Below are 22899 nucleotides of genomic sequence, written 5' to 3' on the forward strand. Positions count from 1 at the left end.
CAGTATCATGAAGCAATTACACTCCAATAAAGATCTATTAAAAAAATCTACCTATGAATGATCCACTTAATGAGTGGTACTTGAATATATATTGTGATAATACGTCACTGAGACCATAGGCTAAGGACGAATAACTCACTGGCCCTCCTCTATCAGTGCAACCAACATCATCTCCATCTGATGCACTAGCCTACTAATTCCACAAAACCATTCAGCGGACATCTACCAAGTACCTTCTTTTTTCCTCGAGTGCTGTATTCATGTGGGAAGTCACAGGGATGAACAGGGTGCACTGTGTGAAGGCATGAATAGTATTCACTCACAGATTTCAGAGTTTACTGTGAGCAATGAGACCACAAACGGATTACTGTAAAACAATATAGTAAGAGCCTCTGTGGATGTATACGTGAAAGTTCATGAGGACAAATGAAGGAGTTACTAATCCTGTCACAGAGTATCAGTAGGAGCTGCGGGACATCGTGAGAAAGAATCTTCCAGGTGGATTAGCAGGAAGGACTAGGTGGAGGGAAAACTTGCATAAGAAAGTGATGTAGAGAAAAGGGTCCTTGGTGTCATGGCGCCTGATTTCAAATCCCAATTCCATCTTTTTAAGGATAGTAGGACCCAATAAGGAATATTGAATAATGAGGGGTGTGCAGTGGCAGAAGGTAGACCGGGCGAGGATGCATATGGTCCCAAGGAAAGTTCCAGAATGGATTTCTTAATGCATAGCTAAAGATCCTTGCTTTCTTTTGTAAGGAGCTGGCATGTATTTGCAAAGAATAATTCATAGCAGGGAGTATGTGATTTCTGGCCAGAGTTCAGCAGCTTATAAATCAGCGACCCATATCAAACATTGAACTTTATCCTTTAGACCTGGAACATTTGGACTTAATCAAGCCCTTGACAAGATATTTCCTGATAATTGAAAATAAAATAGAAAAATATGAGCTGGCTTATAGTAACGCAAGCTGAATTGTCTTCTGGTACTTCCTTCAGCTTTTTGGAAGTGGTGATACTGGTAAATTTTGCTGGGCAGAGGACCAAATGTGATCTTTGCATTCATACTTCAGTTCTAATCCCAGCTCAGCCACTTCCTAATTTTGTAGCCTTGAAAAGCCACTTAATATTAGTCATCTATAAAATAGAGAAAACAGTACCTCAGGGAGAGATTTGAGGATTAAAGCAGAGTAATTACAGCACCTGAACTGTACTAGTAAAGATTAGTCTGTTGAGATTTGACTTCTTTTGGCCACAAATTTGAACCCACAGCAACTGAGTGCTCACTTAATGCCTCCTTACCTACTGTGGGCTCCCTTTAACTGTGATTATTCTGCCTTTTCCAGGTTAGAGATCAACTTCCATGAGAGAGAAGCCTAAGTTAGAATACAGGCTGATCAGTTCTGCTTTTCTCTGCCCTCTGTGAACACATCACATTTAATGAACCTTGCAAGCCAGGCTGCGTACCTCTTCTTCCTGTATGATTTTGACTCTAAAAAAGCTAATTTGGCTATCCTTGGCATTTTTCCCAAGTCTTGACCCACTCACTGATTGCGCGTTACTGACTCTTCTTCTGTGTCACTCTTTGTAATGTCCTTGATAATGACCTCCACTCTTAACATCTTGTACCTGTCCTTTGAGTTCCTTGGGGCACCCTGTGTATATTCACGGAGCTTTCTGTAGACCAGTGTTTTTCAAAATGGTGGATCACAAAATCAATTTCGTAAATTATGATCAACACTTAGCTATTTATTTATTTTTATTTTATTGTTATTATTATTATTATTATTTTTTTTTTTTGCGGTACGCAGGCCTCTCACTGTTGTGGCCTCTCCCGTTGCGGAGCAGAGGCTCCGAATGCGCAGGCTCAGTGGCCATGGCTCACCGGCCCAGCCGCTCCACGGCATGTGGGATCTTCCCGGACCGGGGCACGAACCCGTGTCCCCTGCATCGGCAGGTGGACTCTCAACCACTGCGCCACCAGGGAAGCCCTATTTTATTATTTTTAAAATTGAATTATAGTTGACTCACAATATATTATTTTCAGGTGTACAACATAGTGATTCAGTATTTTTATAGATTATACTCCATTTATAATTATTATAAAATATTGGCTATATTCTCTGTGCTGTACAATATATCCTTGTACCTTATTTATCTTATGCATAGTAGTTTGTACTTCTTAATCTCCTACCCTTATATTGCCCCTCCCCACTTCTCTCTTCCCATTGGTAACCACTAGTTTGTTCTCTATATCTGTGAGTCTGTTTCTCTTTTGTTATTTTCATTCATTTGTTTATTTCTTAGATCCCACATATAAGTGATAACATACAGTATTTGTCTTTCTATGCCTGACTTATTTCACTAAGCATAATACCTTCCAGGTCCATCCATGTTGTTGAAAATGGCAAATTTCATTATTTTTTATGGCTGAGTAATATTCCATTGTGTGTGTACATATATATATATATATACACACACACACATCCTCACCAATATTTGTTATTTGTATGACCAGCATCTTTAAATAAATGAAATAGAATTGAGTAGAAAAGTTAAGAATTTATTAAATGTATTAGGGTGAGTATCACTTTGTTTCAGGGGTGTGTGTGTATGTGTGTGTGTGTGTGTGATGTGTGTTTCTACCATGTAAAATGCTTTTCCTAACGTGGGTCTTAGTCTGAAAAGTTGGTAAGGCACTGCTCTAAACTTTCCCTTTTATTTCTTTTATTTATTGCAAACTTTTTTGATTATAATGTCAGATTTCTATTGTTGAAATATCTTTTTGTTTCTCAGGTCATGGGGGCAGATCCCAAGTTTCCTTTGAAGTCTGCTTTCTAAGTTTGTGTCCATCATTCAGGGACCCACCCTCTCCTTGCAGGCCAGGTCTTCGTCATCTATCCATTCACCTCTGGATCTCTAGCACCCAGGTTCTCTACTCTGTGCCTCAAGGTGAACTGTGGTGCTTTAACAAAGCTGATTACTAGACCCCACTGCTAACCTCTTAGCTCAGACCCTCGTAGAGGGTAGAATTGATAGCGAATGGCATGATAGTAGGAGCATGCTACATTTTTATCTGAATGAAAAGATGAAATAATCAGTCACCTCCAAATTCCTATTATTTTATACCATATTGTTAGAAATTTTATGCAAAGTGTCCAGTCACCCTTAGCCCACCTTCCTCCTTCTATGAGACTAAATTATCAGTAAGGCAAAGTGAAAACTTTCTCTGCCTGTCTGTCTTTAGTCAAATAAGATTTCTAGGAATTGTTGGATAATTGTTGCTGCTCACTCTGTATTGTATCATTAGTTCTCAAAAAATGTTTATTGTTTAGCTCTCTTGGCTGTGCTAATGTTGTGGTCCATTTCTTTCAAATGCTGCGTCAATAGCTCTGTGCTGCGCAGGCAGCCTGCTGGTACTTCCTTCTCACATCTGTTCTTTTTTCCTTTGTCCTTCACTCAAATGTTCCCCGCAATGTTTATGCACTCAGATTTAGTAAGTCACTTTTGGGTGTGTGTATGTGCAATGGCTTTTTATATGTTGGCCTTGGGTATGATTTTCTGAAGTTATAAATCCTTTAAGCCCACCTGCATTTTTCAAGTAACACACCCGAAAGCAGATGTCCAGTCCAGGCTTTGGGGCCACACTGGGCAGATGGGCAGGAGGCCCATCTGTCAGCAGCCCTAAAACATCAATGGAATAAATTGGAACCCTGTTGCTATTTAACCCAAATTTCCACCTAGGACTCCTGACACAGCTGATGAAATAGTTCCTGTTCTGCCAAAGCGCAGAGTCCTCAAGAGGACACTATGTATCTCCTTTGTGTATCTACCCACCTCTGCTAAATAAATACTGAATGTTGTGCCCAGGGACCCATGTGTCTGGCTCAGGTCTGGTCTGGTAGAATTGCTCAAGTTTCAGGGACCACTAACCCTGGGGTTGAATGAAACCCAGGCAAAAAGTACAGTTAAGGAGAACTTTATTGGCTACTTACCTTTGCAACTTAATTATAATTTCTGGACAGTTTTATGCATAGTTGATTCCTTTTTTTCTCTCCCAGAACAAGAAAAAATGCTTCCCAAGAGTAAAATTGGTAGAACTTCCTAACTGTAAATTAGGAAAAGGAATAGGTAAGTATTTGAGAGGAGGCAGTATCTCGCTTGAAGTATTATCTTGCGAGTTATTTGATTAATATACTTGTTAAATCTTGTTCAAAAATAAAACTACAAATCAGGAGAGTATTATTAAGTCAGTAGGTAGTTATGAATACCACATTACTTGACTTTTGACTTTACCAACCTACTGTCAATGTTTTTGACTGTTTTTTGATCATTTGTTTTTGTTTGGTCTGTTTAGCAAAAACAATAGACAGTGTTTGATTTTATGGTAATATAACCTGAGCAGATGGCAGAGGAGGGACAAAAGAGGAACAAAAAGCAATGAGTAAAGGATAAAATTTTTAAAAGACCTCACACACCTATGCAGTTACCACAGGGCTTCTCCTCATGCATCTCTCTTTTAATATCTGGGAGGACAGTTTTTCCCAGAAACTCTCAGCAGATCTTCCCTTAGATCTCATTAATCAGAGCTAGACAACAGGCTGGTGCCCTAGCTGCAAAGGAAGCTGGGAAGGTAATCATGGGCCTCCTTTGTGGAAGACTGACCCTTCAGCAAAGATAAAAGGGCCAGGGAATAGCAGCTGGTAGGCAACCAACAGGAGTGTTGGAGGACTCAAGTCCCCATCTGGCTTCAACCAACCAGCTTTGTTATTTGAGAACAACTTGCTTTTGTTATTTTTTTTTAAAATTTTTATTGGAGTATAGTCAATTTACAATGTTGTGTTAGTTTTAGGTGTACAGCAAAGTGAATCAGTTATACATATACATATATCCACTTTTTTTTTAGATTCTTTTCCCATATAAGTCTTTACAGAGTATTGAGTAGACTTCCCTGTGCTGTACAGCAAGTTCTTATTTGTTATCTATTTTATATATAGTAGTGTGTATATGTCAGTCCCAATCTGCTTTTGTTATGTTTTGAGGGTTTTTTTTAGAATTATTTATCTCAGTTGACTGAGGTTGGAAAGGCTAGACCACATGGCTTAATGCAGTTAGCATCAGTAAGCTTGGTCAGATATCTTATAATCTTTTTTTCTAGAAAACAAACATGATATTGATATTAAATATCACTGGATATTTGAAAAACAAACACCTCCACTAAAATGATTAATACCAAATCAAAAATCCCATATGTCTTGAGATTGATTGAAATCCAAAAAATTTACATGTACTTAAAGCATAACTAATTTGGTGATATTTTATTGATGTTTATATTAACAGTAAAAGCATATTTGGCATATGAAATGTATCCCCATTTTAACCAAAGCATTTGGAATTTGTTTATATTTCCAATAGGGTTTTCAATGAGTTTATTTGGTTTGGAATTATTAAGTATCAAGATATATTGGGAGTTTATATCTTTAAAAAACAGCAGGCTATTTTCAAATTACTGTACCTTTTGTACATTTAGTGAATTTCCATGTACTTTAAGAGGTTTTGGGCTCTAAGGGAAAAAGTTCTAGCCCATCAATTTAAAACAAATATATTAAGTGTACATTTTAAATATACTTTATTTCAATATATGAATCGCTTTTAATTTTTAGATAATCACAGTGGTCAACTGGAATAAATAAATGAACCTATCAAAGAAGAGCTAAATATGTAGCCCTATTTTCAAGTTAAGAGTGATAAAAAAGAAAAGGACCCTTAGCTTCCTGCAACAGTATGAAACAATCTGTGCTGTCTATTCTCTTTTCTGACAGAAACTGGCTCTGAAGATTTGGAGATACTTCGTAATGGACTGGCTTTCATGAGCTCCGTAAGTGTTTCCTTTCACTTACTGTGCTCTGAATCATTTTCTAGGACTGGCAGCTTGTCTTTTGTTTCAGCCTTTTTTATACCAATGCCCATCTTCAAGTAAAATGAGCAGTGATATGGTTCAAAAAACAAACCGTATATGCATTCATACTGATGTTATGATTTTGATAGTATATGTTCTATGCATATTTGTATTCCTGTGTGTACAGTGAACTCTTATATGCCCCTGTCTTCCATTGTGGCAATTTGTGAGTCCAGTGAGTTCAAGAATGGCTTCCCGTTGATCTGTCTATTCCTTGAAGCACTTAAGTGGTATATTCACATATTTGCTGAATTGAGTGTATATATGTGTGTACGTGTGTGTATATATATCCCCTCCCACATCATTTAGATTTTTATCTTTTTTTATACTTTTCAGAATAAGCCTTTTAATTTAAAATCGTTGATATTTTATTCCACAATTTCCAAACTTTGAAGAGAAAAGCCACCATGTTGTTGAACCTCTCCTGCGTATAGATCATTGCGGTTGGTGATATAGCTCAAAACAAAAGAAGTGAACAACCTAGTCTAGGAAAACAGAGTTGATAGGATACAGTGTACAAGTCATCCAGCCATTGAAAACCCTTTGCTTCCTGTTGTAGTTCATTCAATCCAGTTTTCTCCTATGAAGATGGAAGACTAGTCATCCTCTGCAGAAGTGTCTTACAAACTCTTTTTTAAAGGAACAGAACGTATATTTCCAGCAAAATCTTATATGGGACCCAGATACGTAAAACAAATAGATATGTGTCGTTGTTCTACCTTCAGGCTAAGAAAGGAGTTGCTCCCTTTGCTTACTAGACTTCCCCTAAACCTCGTCTCTGAGATGCTTCCAACGAACCTGCTAGGGGACGGTTTAAAAACCATAACCAATGTTCTGTCCGTGTTCCTTGCTTATATTATTGAAGCCCATTCATAAATGTCTCTTTGGTCTGCTCTTCTTTTTTTTTATCTTTGCCATGGGTTGGTAGCTTGATAGCTGTGATATTCGACACACACAGAAGGGTCTGTGCCTGTTGTGTGGGGTCACCTGGTGGAGCACATGGCTCCCAGAGACCCCGTGGGCCTATTGCACAAGCCAACTAAGAGGCTTCCCATGTGGCCCTGTGGCCGGAACCAGACAGTGTGAACCCATGTGCCATCTACCACCTCCATCCACATTTGAAGTATTTATAAAGTGCCTGTGTTTTCTCCTCCATTATTCTATAAGGGATTAAAATATCCTGGAATAAAGAGCTCTGAACCCAATAAGCCTGGAAAAATACTTCTGACGGACATGGACAGCGGATCATGTCCACTGTTGAAGAGGATACAACAGTGTCGGAACTGAGGATCACTGGAAGTAACTTTGATTCGTCTTCATTTAACCCTCATGGGATTAGCGCGTTCACAAATGAAGGTAACAATGTTTATTTAATGTTTATTAAAAATAAAGCCAAATTTAAAAAAAACAGAAAAGTGTTAATGAAAGAATATTTCTTTTCATCCAACTAAAGTATAATCATGAACAATGTTCTTACTCTGGGTTTTAAACTTACCCTCATGTTAATTAAATATAAAGTTATAACCACGTAAAGGCTTGAGAATGCTAAAATATTTGAGATTTGCAAAACACCTAATTTTTAAAAATACCAGCATTCACATTATCTCTGTAATTACTATAGTAATGATATTCAGCTCTAATCATTATGGGTTTTTCCAACTTAAAGAATTTTACAGATCCAGGCATTTACAGGCATAGATTTTTCTAACGTAAGACACCTGCAACCTACAGATCCACTGACGGATGGTCACTTTCAATGCCTCCCTGCCCACTGGTGCCTCTAGTAGTCTTCAAACTGCTTCTCCACATTTTAACATGTTGCCTCATCCCTTATGCCTTCATCCCACTTCTTCCCTTCTTTTTTTTTTTTTTTCACTTCTTCCCTTCTTTTTGCAACCGTTTCCTTGGTCTCCACATTAACTCTCAATCCCGGTTGCACACACAAGCACCAGGAGAGTTTTAAAAAGCCTGATGTCCAGGTCCCAGCCCCAAATATTCTGATTCAGTTGGTCTGAGGGAGGCTTGGGCGGTAGTGCTTGTTACAAGCTCTCCAGGAGATAAAAATGTGAGACCAGGGTTGAGAATCACCCTGTCGTCCATCTCCTCATCAGACAATCCCTTCTTTGGTCCCTGCAGACTTTTCCCATTTTGGCGGGCTAAAATTGCTGCCTTGAAAGTTATCAGCAATGTCTCTCTCTCTCTTCCAACTCTCCTCCTCCGCCTCTCCTTCCTCCTTGCCCTCCCCTCCTCTGCTCCCTCCCTCCCCACTTCGTTCCTCCATCTCATTTTATACTGATCAATCGCCCCTCCCTGATATTCCAGTACACTTATCTGTCCTCATTCTGATTCTGCTGCAGGTTGTCTCCCCTCTTTATTATTTTGTCACTCATTTCGAATTCTCTGAGCATTCCCCAAAGGACCAATATTTTGTCTCCTCTTTATTTTCTCTATTTTGGAAAGTTCAGCCATGTCACAGCTGTAACCGTGCCGGCTCTCTAGGAGAACACCCCCAAAGTGGATGATGATGATGATTTTAATCAACTCTTCAGTTCCCTCCCTTCAGCTTATTAGATACTTCTATTTGGGTTCCTCTCCTACAGCCACATTAAACTCAAAATGTCGAAAAGTAATTCTTTATCCTCTTACCTTCCATTCTTCATGTTTACCCCATATGACTTCTCTTCTTCCATATATGTATATATGAAATATGTCCATATATCCATATATCTTTCTCTTTCAATGACCTCTTCACCCATTTATCAACACTATATTTTATTTTCATAATATTTTAAGTGCAAAGAAATAGGGTGTTGGGTGTGTGCATGCTCTTTTAAATTAAAATGGGAAAAGTAACCACATATTACATTATGTAAATACATATTACACAAGTGCTCGTATAAATTGCTTTTGTATTAAACACTACATCATGGATTCCCTCCTCTGACAGTGCATTTAGAGCTACTTTACAATGGCTCTTTAGAATTTTGTTGTGTGGGAGTACCATAATATAGTTCATCTGTTGATGGATATTAAACCTGTTCCCACCTTTATGCTCATTGAAAACAATGCCAAAATAAACATTCTTGTACATATGTCTTCTGTGAATACTTCCTTAGGATAAATTCCTAGAGGTGGAATCTGCTGTGCAAAATGTGAATCCGGGTTTTAGTCCTCACTTATGTTTGATTTCCGACTCCCTCATTCCTCAGCCATCATCAGGGACTTTTGATACTTCCTGTCAAATGCCTCTCTTGTCCTTTCTTGTCTTTTCCTATCAGTGCCATCTTCCTGGTCCAGTCCCTTATCTCCACGTGCCTGGATTACTGCCATACGCACAGGTCATGTTACTCCTTGGTTGAAAGCCCCCTATAAGTAAGCCCTGGATCCCTATCCTAAGCCTCGAAGACTGGCCTTGGCTTCTGTTTCTGTGGCTTCAGTATTCCCACTCTTTCACTCCCCCAGCCACAACCTCACCATTAAGTGTTCCAAGGAAACAGGTGCCTCAGACCCTTTGCACACTCTCTTCCTTCAGCCTGGAGCACTCTTTCCCCAGATATTCACATAGTTCAGTTTCTCATTTCGTGAGATCTCTGCTTTGACATCATCTTCTCAGAACTTCCCTGACTCCTGTGAAGAAGACATCTCATTACTCTCCATCCCTTTATCTGGTTTTGTTTTCCCTTTGTAGCACTTAGCACCAATTAAAATAAACATTTGCTTGTCAAATGGACTAATGGGAAGCTTCATAGCTGGCTTTTGTGTTCAAATTTCTTCAATTCAACCTCCTAAACTTTACACTATTTTCCTTTAAACACCAATTCAGTCATGTCAAAGCTTTCCAGAGACTCACTGCTTCCAAAGGCAAAGACTATGGCCTAACTTCACTTGCTGGTTCTGATCAGACCTTCTTGACCACTTAAACTGGTCTCTTTCATGTCTCAGAGTTGCACTGACTCCCAGAATCTGCTTCCCTTTGATATTATCTCTCGCGTGCTCTTTTTATGGAATTGATCATCTCACACTGGGTAAATTACACCTGAGCACACCTTCTCTTATTGATATTCACATCTTTTATCTCTTTTATCTCAGTGCTGCATCTTGCTGAGACCATTTGCAGTAGAAAGCTTAATAAGCTCTTTGGAGTTTTAGTGTCAAGGGCTGCTCACTTAAGTTGAGGATTTTTTTCCCCTTGTGGAGTCTGGAGTTTTTAGAGACTGTCATTGGGTCTTCCTTTAGCCATTTTTCTTTGGAGCAATCACAAATGCTTCTCTACAAAGAGATGAAAATATTCCATCTGCCTGATACCCTAAGTACTGGTTGGAGGTGGGTTGAAATTGCTTTCTGGAGACAGGGCTGACAGCTGACAGCTCGGTTAATGTTTCCATTTTTGTTTTTAATCTCTTCTCAGATAATACCGTGTACCTGCTGGTGGTGAACCATCCAGATTTTAAATCCACGGTTGAGTTGTTTAAATTTCAAGAAGAAGAAAAGTCACTTTTGCATCTGAAAACCATCAAACACAAACTTCTGCCTAAGTACTGGGATATGTCATATTTCTATTTTCCTTTAACACCAGTGGATGGTTAATCCACTTTTAGTGTTTCTTTTTGGCAGGGAGTGGGGGACGGGGTGGGGGGATAATGGCAACTCCCCTTTCTAATGATCACAAACTCCTCCAAATGTTCTTCTGCAGAAACTTTTTTTTTTTAATATAAATTTATTTATTTTATTTATTTATTTTTGGTTGTGTTGGGTCTTCGTTGCCGCGTGCAGGCTTTCTCTAGTTGCGGCGAGCAGGGGCTACTCTTCGTTGTGGTGCCTGGGCTTCTCATCGCAGTGGCTTCTCTTGTTGTGGAGCATGGGCTCTAGGCGCACAGGCTCAGTAGTTGTGGCCCGTGAGCTCAGTAGTTGTGGCCCGTGGGCTCAGTAGTTGTGACTCACGGGCTCTAGAGCGCGGGCTCTAGAGCGCAGGCTCAGTAGTTGTGATGCACGGGGCTTAGTTGCTCCGTGGCATGTGGGATCTTCCCGGACCAGGGATCGAACCCGTGTCCCCTGCATTGGCAGGCAGATTCTTAACCGCTGCGCCACCAGCAAAGTCCTCTGCAGAAACTTTTGAGGACTCAAGCCCCTCAGAGAAGACCCATCCCTCATTTCCCAGGTTGGCTGGATGCTGCTTTATGGCTCCTGGCCTCAGAGAATGTTCCTTTAATCTTTTAGCAAGAAAACACTCTGCTTTTCTCGAAAACCAGACTTAGTATTTCAAACCCAAGCCAGTTCCATAGACAAATTTCACATTTTGAGCTTATTTGTTATTTATTTTTATATTAAAAGATGTAATATTACATGTTTCTGAGAATTAGAAATACATACCTAAGAGGAGATCTGAAATCTGGTGCCTCTAAGACCTCCCTGTGCTGCCTCTTCTGCTGTTTGTTTTGCACACGATTTTTGAAATAGCAGCTCTTTGGTGACACTGAGCTCCATCCCCGGCTCCTTGACAGTATGACATACAGAGAAAGAAAACACACATGGATCCCTGATCCCCAACAACCCAACACAGAGTCAACATCCTCGCTTGCCTTAGGGTTTGGTTTATGAGGTAGTGATGGATTTAGGAAAGTAATCTGACGCTATCTTCCCAAACAGTTTTTATCCTCTAATCATTATGATTTTCTAGAATCCTACCCTCTATTTGAATAATTTACCTGCAGAATTCAATTATCTCTGAATTTGTAAATCTAGATTTCTTTTAAACAGTGTGTTATGTACATGCAGGTGCCTAGCAGAGCACCTGGTAAGTGATGTGTGCTCAGTGTTACCAGTGCTCCTTCCTCTCCTTTCTTACCTGGTGGATTTGAAGATGAGGAAACCGAGATCGGCGAGAAATGGAGTTACTGGATGAAAGTCAATCAACCAATTAGTGGCCATTACAGACTACAGCCCAGGTCTTCATCTGCATGAAAGTTCAGACAACAGCTTTTGGTGGGAGAGTTTCTTCATACATTCATTCAACAAATACATTTTGGAAAGAGAATGAGGACACTGAGTGTCTGGAGAATGTGCTAAATCCCAAGATCTAAATGAGAAGAAAGTATGTAGACTAGAGAAGCTGGGCTAATGGTAATGACAATAGTGATAATAACAACTTAATGAGCTTCAACTATAAGTTGGGTGGTGCAATAACCAATTTAACAGATTATTTTATTAACTTGTTACAAATATTTTCTTTTTTTTAGTTTTTACTTTTGGCTGTGTTGGGTCATCGTTGCTGCGCTCAGGCTTTCTCTAGTTGCAGCAAGCAGGGGCTACTCTTTGTTGTGGCGCGTGGGCTTCTCATTGTGGTGGCTTCTCTTGTTGCGGAGCACGGGCTCTAGAGCTCAGGCTCAGTAGTTGTGCACGGAGCATGGGCTTAGTTGTTCCGCAGAATGTGGGATCTTCCTGGACCAGCGATTGAACCCGGGTCCCCTGCATTGGCAGGCGGATTCTTAACCGTTGCGCCACCAGGGAAGTCCCACAAATATCTTCTTAATTAGGTTTTATTTCTATACCAGTTTGGATTAAAGAAAATGAGGCCTGGAGTATTTCACTTGCCTCAGGTGACACTGTCAATAAATGGTACAACTGGAACTTTAACCCTGGTTGCTGGAGTCTGGAGCTTGTGCTCTGAGTCACTATGAAATAGTGAAAACTTATTTTATTTGTTTTACTATTTAATCTTGGAAATCTCAATTTTGTCCAATTTCCCAGGGTTAGAGTGTTTTTTTCTGGGCAATTGCAAATATATTGATCTTCGGCAATATAGAACCAAACTATAGTTAGTGCCACAATTAACTAAAATTCTGCTCTCTCAACCCAAGGATTAGCCATGTATATTTTCTGCTTTGTGTTTGATGGTTGTTTATATGGTTGTCTACAACATTAATATTCCAATGACTATTATAATTTGAGCATGTTATTAATAATATTAACAACACAGTGGTCATTACTGGTCATTTACTGTATGCCAGGCATGGTGCTAGTGTCTTTGATTCATTATTTCATTTTATTCTTACCCCAACATTTCAAGGTATGGAGAGGCTCAGAGTTCAGGGACATGCTGTGGCCCCATGGATGATAGCAAGCAACTCCGGAATTCAAATGGAGTTCATCAGATTTCAAAGCTATTACTCTAAACCCTTCTGCTCTGCTCCTTTTTATGAAAAATAGCAAAGGATTATAAAGCAAACTAATTTCAGAAATCTACCTTTAAAAAGGAGAGGAAAAAACCCCAGCTTGCAGGCTTATGCCTGAAGCCTGTACAGACTAATCCTAAATTCCTAGACCCTTTTTCTCATGTAGTAACTGTGGCTACCATTGATGGAGGCTTTGTGATTGGTAGGCTCCCCGCGAAGCGTACAGCAGGCATCATCTCATTGTAATTCCCGCTGCAGTGCCACAAATGAAGATTCTGACCCTTAGTCGTATACTAATGAGCTGTATGACTTTGGGAAAATCATTTAACCTCTCTTTACAGATGAGAAAACTGAGGCTCTGTACGCTTATCAAAGTCGCCCAGGAGCCCAGAGCTGCGTCAGAGCTGATGTGCTGGCCATGACGCCCTCCGCAGTGGAGCGGAGATAATTCTCTCCCAGATAATGGCCCCCGGGAACTTCTGTCACCTCAATCAGCGCAGCATGACTCACTTATGTGTTCGCTGTTGTACCTATTAAAGCAGAAAAATAGACTCATATATCTTAGATTTTCAGTAACACAGGGAGAATCAAAATCAGAACAGCACCGGAAAAGCCACAGCATCCTATTTCTGAGCATTCTTGCTCACAGACATTTCACTGCATTTAGAATTATGAAACTTCATGGCTGGATGTGATCCTGTAAGGCTGAAAGATAGACCGGTCCCTCTACTCCTTTTTTATAGATAAGGAAACTGAGGCCCTGGGATGTGAAATGATTGATTTTCCCTAGATCACACAGCTAATAGTAGCAGAGCTTTCACCAGGATGAAAGTCTCAAGATTGCCAGGGATTTTTGCACTGCCTGATGCCGACTTGGACTGTTCTATATGAGCATCAAGAAATGTGTGGCCCTGATAATAATTCCTGGCCTAATTTAATGTCTGTGGAGTTTAGTCTATCTAAACATACACACACACACACACACACACACACACACACACACACACACTTTTTTAAAGACACAGTTTATATAGGATTTTTATGTTCCATTGCTATTAATTAATAACCTTTTAGGGTTTCTTAGGGTAATTATTGTCTTTGAGGATTGTATAGGTTGGACTGATTTCACATAATTCTGGGCTGTAACAGCTATTGTGAAGGCTCCATCCCACTTTTTGATTTTATAAGTAGACATTAATGAATGCCAATGCATAATCCTGTAACGTACCATGGCTTCACCTGCATGTGTCATATGTGTGTGTTTGAATTGCAGTTTGAATGGCATTGTCGGTGTGGGACCTGAACACTTCTGTGCCATCAGTGATCGCTATTTTGTTGACCCCCTACCTGAGATCCTGGGAGTTGTATTCGGGTCTAGCGTGCTCATTTGTTCTTTACTGCAGTCCAAATGAAGTTCGAGTGGTGGCCAGCGGATTTGATTTTGCTGTGGAATCAACGTCTCACCTGATGGCAAGTATGTGAACTCTTTAAAATGCCATGCATGTCCCCAGATTCTCCTTAGACATCTTTAGAGCATATTCATTTTCTAAATGATGGGATGCATTTTAACATGTTATCCCAGTAAGAGGATTAGGGAAAATGTAAAATATCTTGATTTTTCAGGGGGTAACATATATCAAATCAGAATTTTTCTGTTTTGTGAAGGCATACTCTTTTTAAGTTGCTTTTTTGGGGAAAAAAGTGCATTTTAAGAGGGGGTACTGCAATAAACATTTAGTATTACTAAACAGCTGTGTTTTGAGGGAAGATTTTTGAGCGTATAATGAGATTAACAATTTGAAGGCATGTATGTATCAGTAGTGCTGGTTTGTGACACGACAAAAAGCTTGTACCAAAATGTAAATCAAGGCACCACTTCCTTCATAAAGGAAGTGTTACCATGGGAAAAAAGTCAGCCTCACTAAGTAGTGTGCTTAGTGATGTAGCTGATTTACATTATTTTCTGGTGGTGACCGTGAAACAATTCACAGACCAGCCATGGTTTGGGGACCACACTTTGGGTAGCATTGGTGTGTATATAAAATCCTCCTCGTCTTGTATCATGAAGGATTTGTAACATACTTAGAAGGTTAGTAACATATTTAGAGGGTAGTAACATATGTAGAGAAAGCAGCACAGACAGTTTTCAATTATTCAGATCACCTCCTGGTCTTCACAGATAGCAGATAATCGCGCAGTCATTTATCTCTTTGTCCTGGGATGCACTGCGCTTAGACTGGCCACAGATCGTTATGATGAACGTGACCTTGCACTCAGGGTAGAGGGGAGGGAGTCTCCTCTCAGATACAGGCCGAGCACTTGTCTTCTCTTGTGCTTTCTCTGGCCGAAAACGAGGGGCTAAAATGCAGAACCTGGGGCTTGCCATTATGTTGACAAACCAAGAAAAGCACTGTCATGCTTTTGCTCCCAGATGTTTGTGTTAGAGTTAAGTTCCTTCCCTACTAGTCAGTGCCAGTTAGCTTCCCACCTTTAGAAATAACTTTTCAGAGATTAAAACTCCTCTGTGCGCTGTCAACTCATTGAGTTCCTTCAGAATTTGGTGTGCTTTGAGACAGGTTCCATTTTCCAGTCTCTAAGCAAAGTTCTTCCCCAGGAAGAGTTATTACAACTTCATGGTAACCTTCTGAATCACATTGCTTCACGAGCTTTGATGTAGCTCTTTCTTCTTTGAAGGTGTGTCTGTATATCTGAAGTGCTGGCTCATAAGATTCATGTGTATGAAAAGCACACTAATTGGACTTTAACTCCATTGAAGGTAAGATGTATTAATACTATAAGTTTGCAGAGTGATAATTAGATTCTAATTGATTTGTGAAATTAAAAGTGAGGGAAAAAGGATTGTCTAATTGGAGTGGGTAAGAACCAATTCTCCACTCTTTTATTGAGTCGTCAGCATCATATGGGTTTGTCGTTCACGTTTGCTTAGCTGCAGAGGGGGAAGCAGCAAACCACACACATCACCTGTGAAACTGATTCTTTCTGCTCTAGTGAATTTTAAGCTTGGCATTGTGTGCTTCAGTTCTCTCTTTCCTTTCTTCCTTCCTCCTTCCCTCCCTCCCCGCCTCCCCCTTTTTTTTCCCCTCCATGTTGATGGAACAGACAATAGCCTCAACTTGTATATGATAGCACAGTATTTATAAAGTCCAAGTACTCACAATGGCCGCCAGGTGCCCTGGCAGCCCATCCCTTTGCTGCCTTTGTCTCCAGCCCTTGGCCCGCTGCTGAGACACTCCTGCTTGAGTATTTCTGGGGCTCCCCCGGCAAGGCCCTGCCTCAGGACGGGGCACTTGTCTCTCTCCTCAGGTGCTCTTCCTCCAGATCTCCATGGCTCTTCCTTCATACCTTTCCAGATTTCGCTAAAATGTCACTTCAGCGAGGCCTTCCCTGGGCACCTCATCTAAACTTGCAATTCTGCTCTTTGCTAAACACACACACACACACACACATTTCCTCTCTCCTTTATGGCTTTATTTTTAGCATCCTTTGCTAACATATTTTGTATTTTACTTCTCTTCTCTATTGTCTGTGTGCCTCTCCTACTAGGGTATAAGCACCACAGGACAGATATTTTCTCTATGTGTTCCTGGAAGAATTCCCACACATAGTAGGCACTGAACAAATTAATTGTTAATTTAACATGCTGGGACAGGGCATTCTTCAGAGCTTCATCTTCACCCGAACCAATTCTGATCCGGTCTGAAGGTTTGGAGCAAAAGGGGTAAAAACACAAAGGAGAGGAAAGAAGAAGTAAGAGCAAAGTGGAGTATTATGCAAGTAATGCTTCGGAAAAACATGAAGATAATGCTCCCCTGTCACAACTGCCCACGGCATATGAAGCGCTGTCCCCAGGCCCCATGTGACTGTGCCCGTCGGCGCGTCTCAGTGACTGTGCCCGTCGGCGCGTCTCAGTGACTGTCCTGAGGGGCTTCACTCTGAGAAAATTACCTTGAAGCAACATCAAATGTAACATCATGTTTGACATTAAAATCACTGGCAGGGCTAGTTTGGTATTAAGCTGAAGTAAAATGGAATTACTCATATTGGCTGGGGGAATTAAAAACAAATTGTAGTTATAACTATAGGCACTTCTGCAAATTGAAAGTTAAAGGATTTTATAAGAATAAAACCCAATCCAGTATACATTCAACACAGAACCATAAAGGCACTGCTCTTGCCGAGGCAAGATGGAGGGCAAAGCTTATTTCAGGTTTGGCTCCCACTTCCGGCAGCAAATCATGCCTGTCTCCTGACACAACAATTCAGTCGAGACTCCCCCCCTTCAAGTGTAATGTTATTCTTTCTTTTGAAGGATCAAATTCATGAAGACCAGTTAATTGATACTTGGAGTGCCAAGAAATTTGATAAACTAGCTGGGATTGTTCTTAGAATTTGGGATGAGATGCAGATGGGTTTATGTCCTGTCAAAGTGTGGTATATACATACAATGAAATATTATTCAGCCTTAAAAAGGAATGAAGTACTAAATCATGCTGTAACACCTATGAACTTGAAGACATTATGCGAAGTGAAATAAGCTAGACACAAAAAGACAAATAGTGTATGATTCCAGGAACCTAGAAGAGGCAAATCCATAAACAGAAAGCGGAATAGAGGTTACCAGGGGATGGGAAAGGGAGGAATGGGGAGCTACTGGGTACAGTTTCTGTTTGGGATGAGGAAAGGTTCTGGAAATGGATCGTGGTGATGGATTCACAACATTTCGAATGTACTTGATGCCATTGAATTGTACACTGAAAAATGGTTAAAATGACAAATTTCAGGTTTTACATATTTTACCGCAATAAAAACGATCCCCTCCTCAAAAAAAAAAAAAAAAATTCCAAGACACAGCCAATGAATAGTCTCACTTCAGTGAGTTCCAACTCTCTAAAAATTGGGATATTTGTTAAGAGGTTCCAGTTTTTCCCAAAGAGAATAATTTACTGTTTCCCTTACGAAGGAATGTAAACATTTCCACTGGACTTTGTGGAAGCATGAAACGCGGTCTGAGTGTGCATCGTGGTGAGTTAGTATTGCTAGGAATTACGGATTTGCAAGGGAAGAGTTCATTGCTGAGCCCAAGCTGGGCTCCCTGCTGGACTGTCAGCTCTTGCTCAGCAGGACCCAGGCCTGCCCCTTGCTCAGCAGGTGTGCAAGGCAGGAGCTCATTAATCATGCAGTGAATGAACGGGACCCCAGGTTTCTGTGTCCTTCTCCCACTCTCACTCCCCACCCTCATCTTTGCAGCCGTTCATCTGCCATGGAATTCACCAGCTGGCCGTGACCCCTTCCAAAGATAATAGCAGAACGCTGCGACAAACGTTTTCCTCACATAAAGAATTTAACGTTATCAGCCTAGAATGTCTGACACTGGGATAGATGGGGTTTGGGGATGGAGGAGACTTGGAGCTGATTTTGGCCAGAGGATGTTTGCTCAGCCGCCTCCTTTGGCCAAACTTGCCGGTTTCCAGGGTAGGAATGAGTGATGGCACTGCATGAAGGTCGAAAGGAGGCTCTGCCTCAATGCTTGAGCCCTCTCGTCCCTTCCCGGCCATGTGGAGAGAGCTCATTTTGAGTAGGAAGCACAGGTCAGCGTGGGCTCACCACAGCTGTCTGTCTGCCCACGCTCTGGCCTGTGCAATGAGTCACCGCCAGTTATTACAGGGTCTCTGGGTGCTGAGGTAGGCTGGCCTCTGTGTGAGGTACACGGTAGATATTGTTTCTCCAACTGAGAGTTAGAGGTAAACAAATAGACGCGATTTCTCCCCAGTAGAAGGCAGCCAGGATGATGAATGATGGAATTAAGGATCGTTGGTATTATTTATGATCCCGGTACAAAGCCGCGACAGCAATCTGTGCAGTCATCACATGCTTGCAACTTATATTTAGAAAATAAGCAGCAGAAGAACAGGGAGTTGAATAACATCAGGAAGCCAAGGAAGAAACTTTTCCTCAACTCCAAGGCACAAATTAGACCCCGGGTGATCATTTCTCCTCTGGCTGCAGAGCCTATGATTAGCCATTAAAGAAGAGCCTACATTTCATTGATGTTCTCATCAGAAATGAACCTACATTTCCTGGTTGTTTTCTGAATGCTTATAAAAATATCATTTGCACATGCCGTTTTAGAAGGAACTGTTTTAGGCCGCACTTAAAACTTTTTTTTTTCTTTCAGTTTTAATTTCATACACAGATGTTAGTCCAAATGCCTTCATCTAACTTTTAACAGTCTTCTTTGGTTTTCTGATCTTCCCCCTCCCTCGTGTGTCCTGGAAACCGGCAAAATACTAGCATAGATGGAAAGCTAGAGGAATTCCCTTGAGTGCTAGTGAAATGGGGCAGAATTGTCGTGTCCCCGGAGCCAGGAGTGTGGTGACCAAGGAAGGACAGGATGATAGTTTTCTCTGATGTACTGCTCCATCACCTCTCAAATTTTTTTCACTTTCCCTCCTTCCTTCTCTCCTTGGTTTTCATCTAGAAGCCTCTGGACTTTAACACACTTATGGATAATGTATCTGAGGATCCTGTGACAGGGGACCTTTGGGTTGGTCGCCACCCCAATGGCATGAAAATCTTCTTCTGTGACCCAGAGAATCCTACTGGATCAGAGGTTAGTTTGCAAAATGAATCATGTCAGTGGTTGAAAAGATAAATCTCAATTATATGTGCAAATAAAAGGGGGCCATGGATAGATGACCCCAGAGATCAGATATACAAGGGAATGGGACTCCGGGAGGCATTTGAATCAGAGTCCAGGCGGGGGACAGATGGTACGTGTAAACTGGGCGATTTGAGGGGACTTCGTGAGGGCACTACGTACAGAGGTGTAGGCACAGGCAGTGAACAGGGATAACGCAGTACCCCAAGGCTAACAAGGAAGGCAGGGATGGTAACCGGAAGCCAGACGAGAAGGGAGCTGTGTGTGGAGAAGGCGCTGGGAGGGGAACCTGACCTCTGGTTGAGGGGTGTAGCCAACCAGCAAGGGCCTCACGGGGTTGGGGGGCTGGGGTCAGCACCCCACCTCCCTCTCGGCCCTCCCTCTCCCCACCGTGGCTGCTGCTCCTGCTCCGTGGTCAACCTCTACTGGAGGCTGGAGGGCAAGGGAGCCTTGAATGGGCTTCGTACAGGCTGAGCACAGTGGAGGGTGGGCCTGGAGGGCTGGGTTAGGATAGCAAGCACTGGACTGGGGTCCATATCTTTATTTCAATAGTGAGTTCCTCCAACTTGGCAATTCACAAGAGTCTAAAAAATATACCATACCACATTGCTATGGTCTAATCATTTGTGTGTTACCTGCCTTCCTGTTCAACCCCCTTTTCCTGTGTGTCAGTACACGCACAAGTTTGTGTTATGGACCAGTCCTAAAGCAGGGATGGCCATCCTCTCCAAACCTTCCTGGCAGAATGGAAACCTAAATCCCTTGCTGGAATGATCTGGGCTTAAAAGAACTTCTCTTCCATCTTAGTTTTAGTACCCAAAGACCCTACTGGTGTCCATGGTCTTTTTTTCAGAGGATTGTTTTGGCAGTGCAAACAAGAATTTGAACCTCACTTTGCCAGGGGCATCTGAACGTTTACTATGACTTACCTGGGGTTTTTGACTCGGAGTTTTCAGTAGGTACTAACTGTACTTGTTACTTACGTCAGATACACGGTATACTTTCTGACATGGTTTACTGCTATGTATTCTTTTTAAAGCTCAGTTTTAAGAATCAGTCTCGGGCTTCCCTGGTGGCACAGTGGTTGAGAGTCCGCCTGCCGATGCAGGGGACACGGGTTCGTGCCCCGGTCCGGGGAGATCCCAAAAAAAAAAAAAAAAAAAAAAAAAAATAGTCAGTCTCATCCCACCCTCCACCCCTGAAAAAAAAAAATTTTTTTTAAAAGCCTACGTCTCTTGGATAAGAAACAAAAACCAGATTCATATTTCCATTTGCCTGTTGGCCCTTCATGCCCTTTATCTCTGGGTTTACAGGACAATTGTGATTACGGTGAACGGCAATCCTCTGTGCCTTCTGTTAGTTCTTAGCTATTACGACTGCTGTATGGTATGCTGAATAGAATTGAAGCAATGTATGCTGTGGCGTGTTCACTGCTCAGAACTGGGCAGAATGTTAGATTCTAATTTGTTCTTGCTTGTTAGCTCATTTGGGGAACTTGGGCCATTTGCTATAGCATGGACTTAGTTTGCTGTTCTGGAAAAAAAATAGTTCCTTTCTAATGATGCATCTGGTAAGGTATAGCAAAAAGTAATAACGATCCATTGTCTAATGCAGTGACCCACAGGAGAGTGATTTAGTTTTATTAGAAAGTGGTTTCCTAAAGCCAAGGTGCACCATCAACTATTTCCCAGTAACTAAACTACGACATGTGAATGCTACAGCAATTTCCTAAGACATCTGTCGTTGGTCCAGCTGTTTTGGAGAGGTCCTTTTAAATGCTCACATTGACCCTTTAATAAACAAGCACTAGCCTTCCTATTCTGCCATATTTGGTGTTTTTGTATATCGGTATCTGTTCTTCAAGTCACTGTACTTTATCCTTAAGCCTTCAGAAGAACACGAACTTAAAGTTGAAAGCGAATTTAGAGTTAATATGGTCCCACCCATCTCATTCTACAAATGAGAAACAAACAGTTAAGTGGAAGATCCAAAATACAACCCTGGGCTCCTGCCTTACAGTGTGCTCGGTATAGTAGGTGAATCATATGAAATTACCATTTTATGGGCCAGAATGGTCAAACATCGGCTATCATGTACAGCCATCTTCGATACTATCAATACTATACTGCTGCTAACGATACAATCAAATTTCTGCTCAACTAAATGGAGGAAACCAAACTCATGAAATCTTACGCATTTAGAGTTGGGACCCTAAGTTCAGAGGAATGATGAATGTGGTGGAGAGGTATGTTCTTTTTTGGGCAATGCTCTTTTTTGTGTTTGTTTTTGTTTTTATTGCCACATTTAAAAACCAGGAATTAAGTGTAAACATCCAAATTCCTAGCTTACCTGAAAATATACAAAAACTGGCCTGAATTCCAGCATGGCAATAATTTGACTATTACTGAGTAATACCCCCTCCTTCCCGCAATTTACCATAGTCCCTACTGCTCCTTTATGTCTCACACCCAGGCTGTACTACTGATTTATAGTTCTTGTCCCTATAGGTCTTTGAGTCTCTATGTCTGTTAAAGATCATCTGATCAGAATCTGTCATTTTGCCAAGGAGGAAACAGGTATGATATAGAGAGTAATTTTGGAACAAAATATGGTTTACCTAAAGGCTTCTTCTTATGGAGAAATGACCCCATATTTAAAGTTATGTCTTGAGTGACTTTAAAAAATATTAATCTAATGTTATTTTTCGATGGGTGCTCCAAATCCAGAAGATTTTAGAAGAACCCAAAGTTACAGTGGTTTAGGCAGAAAATGGTACAGTGTTACGAGGAAGGACGGTTGCCTCTGTATACAAAGGGAAACTGCTGATTGGTGCTGTGTTCCACAAAGCTCTTTATTGTGAGCTCTAACAGGCCGATTTGCACCCATGCCCTGACAACAGGGAGCTCCTCATTTCAACTGCTTGCCACATCTAAGGGGCCACAGTGATCTCATCTGAACAATGAATGCTGACCCTAAATTTGGACATCACAAGAGATGAAAGTGAGTTTAGCTGGGAACAGATGTGATGCATAAGGCTTCTTTGAGAGTACAATATCAAATCAGTCTTGGGATATTTGACAACTTCATTT

General features: G+C 41.1%; 1 protein-coding gene across 1 annotated transcript; it reads left to right on the forward strand.

Moving 5' to 3' along the window:
- The first annotated feature begins 946 nt into the window (after window positions 1-946).
- PON1 (paraoxonase 1) lies at window positions 947-22677 on the forward strand. Its single transcript, XM_024767023.1, is given in 13 exon segments — window positions 947-1021; window positions 3141-3216; window positions 4087-4131; window positions 5823-5878; window positions 7127-7198; window positions 7201-7315; window positions 10368-10494; window positions 14405-14471; window positions 14473-14575; window positions 14578-14605; window positions 15826-15907; window positions 19634-19761; window positions 22521-22677. Coding segments are annotated over 13 exon segments (1131 nt in total).
- Window positions 22678-22899: the final 222 nt, after the last annotated feature.

Source organism: Neophocaena asiaeorientalis, unplaced genomic scaffold (assembly GCF_003031525.2).
Source record: "Neophocaena asiaeorientalis asiaeorientalis breed wild unplaced genomic scaffold, Neophocaena_asiaeorientalis_V1.1 scaffold70, whole genome shotgun sequence".
Classification (NCBI taxonomy): domain Eukaryota; kingdom Metazoa; phylum Chordata; class Mammalia; order Artiodactyla; family Phocoenidae; genus Neophocaena; species Neophocaena asiaeorientalis.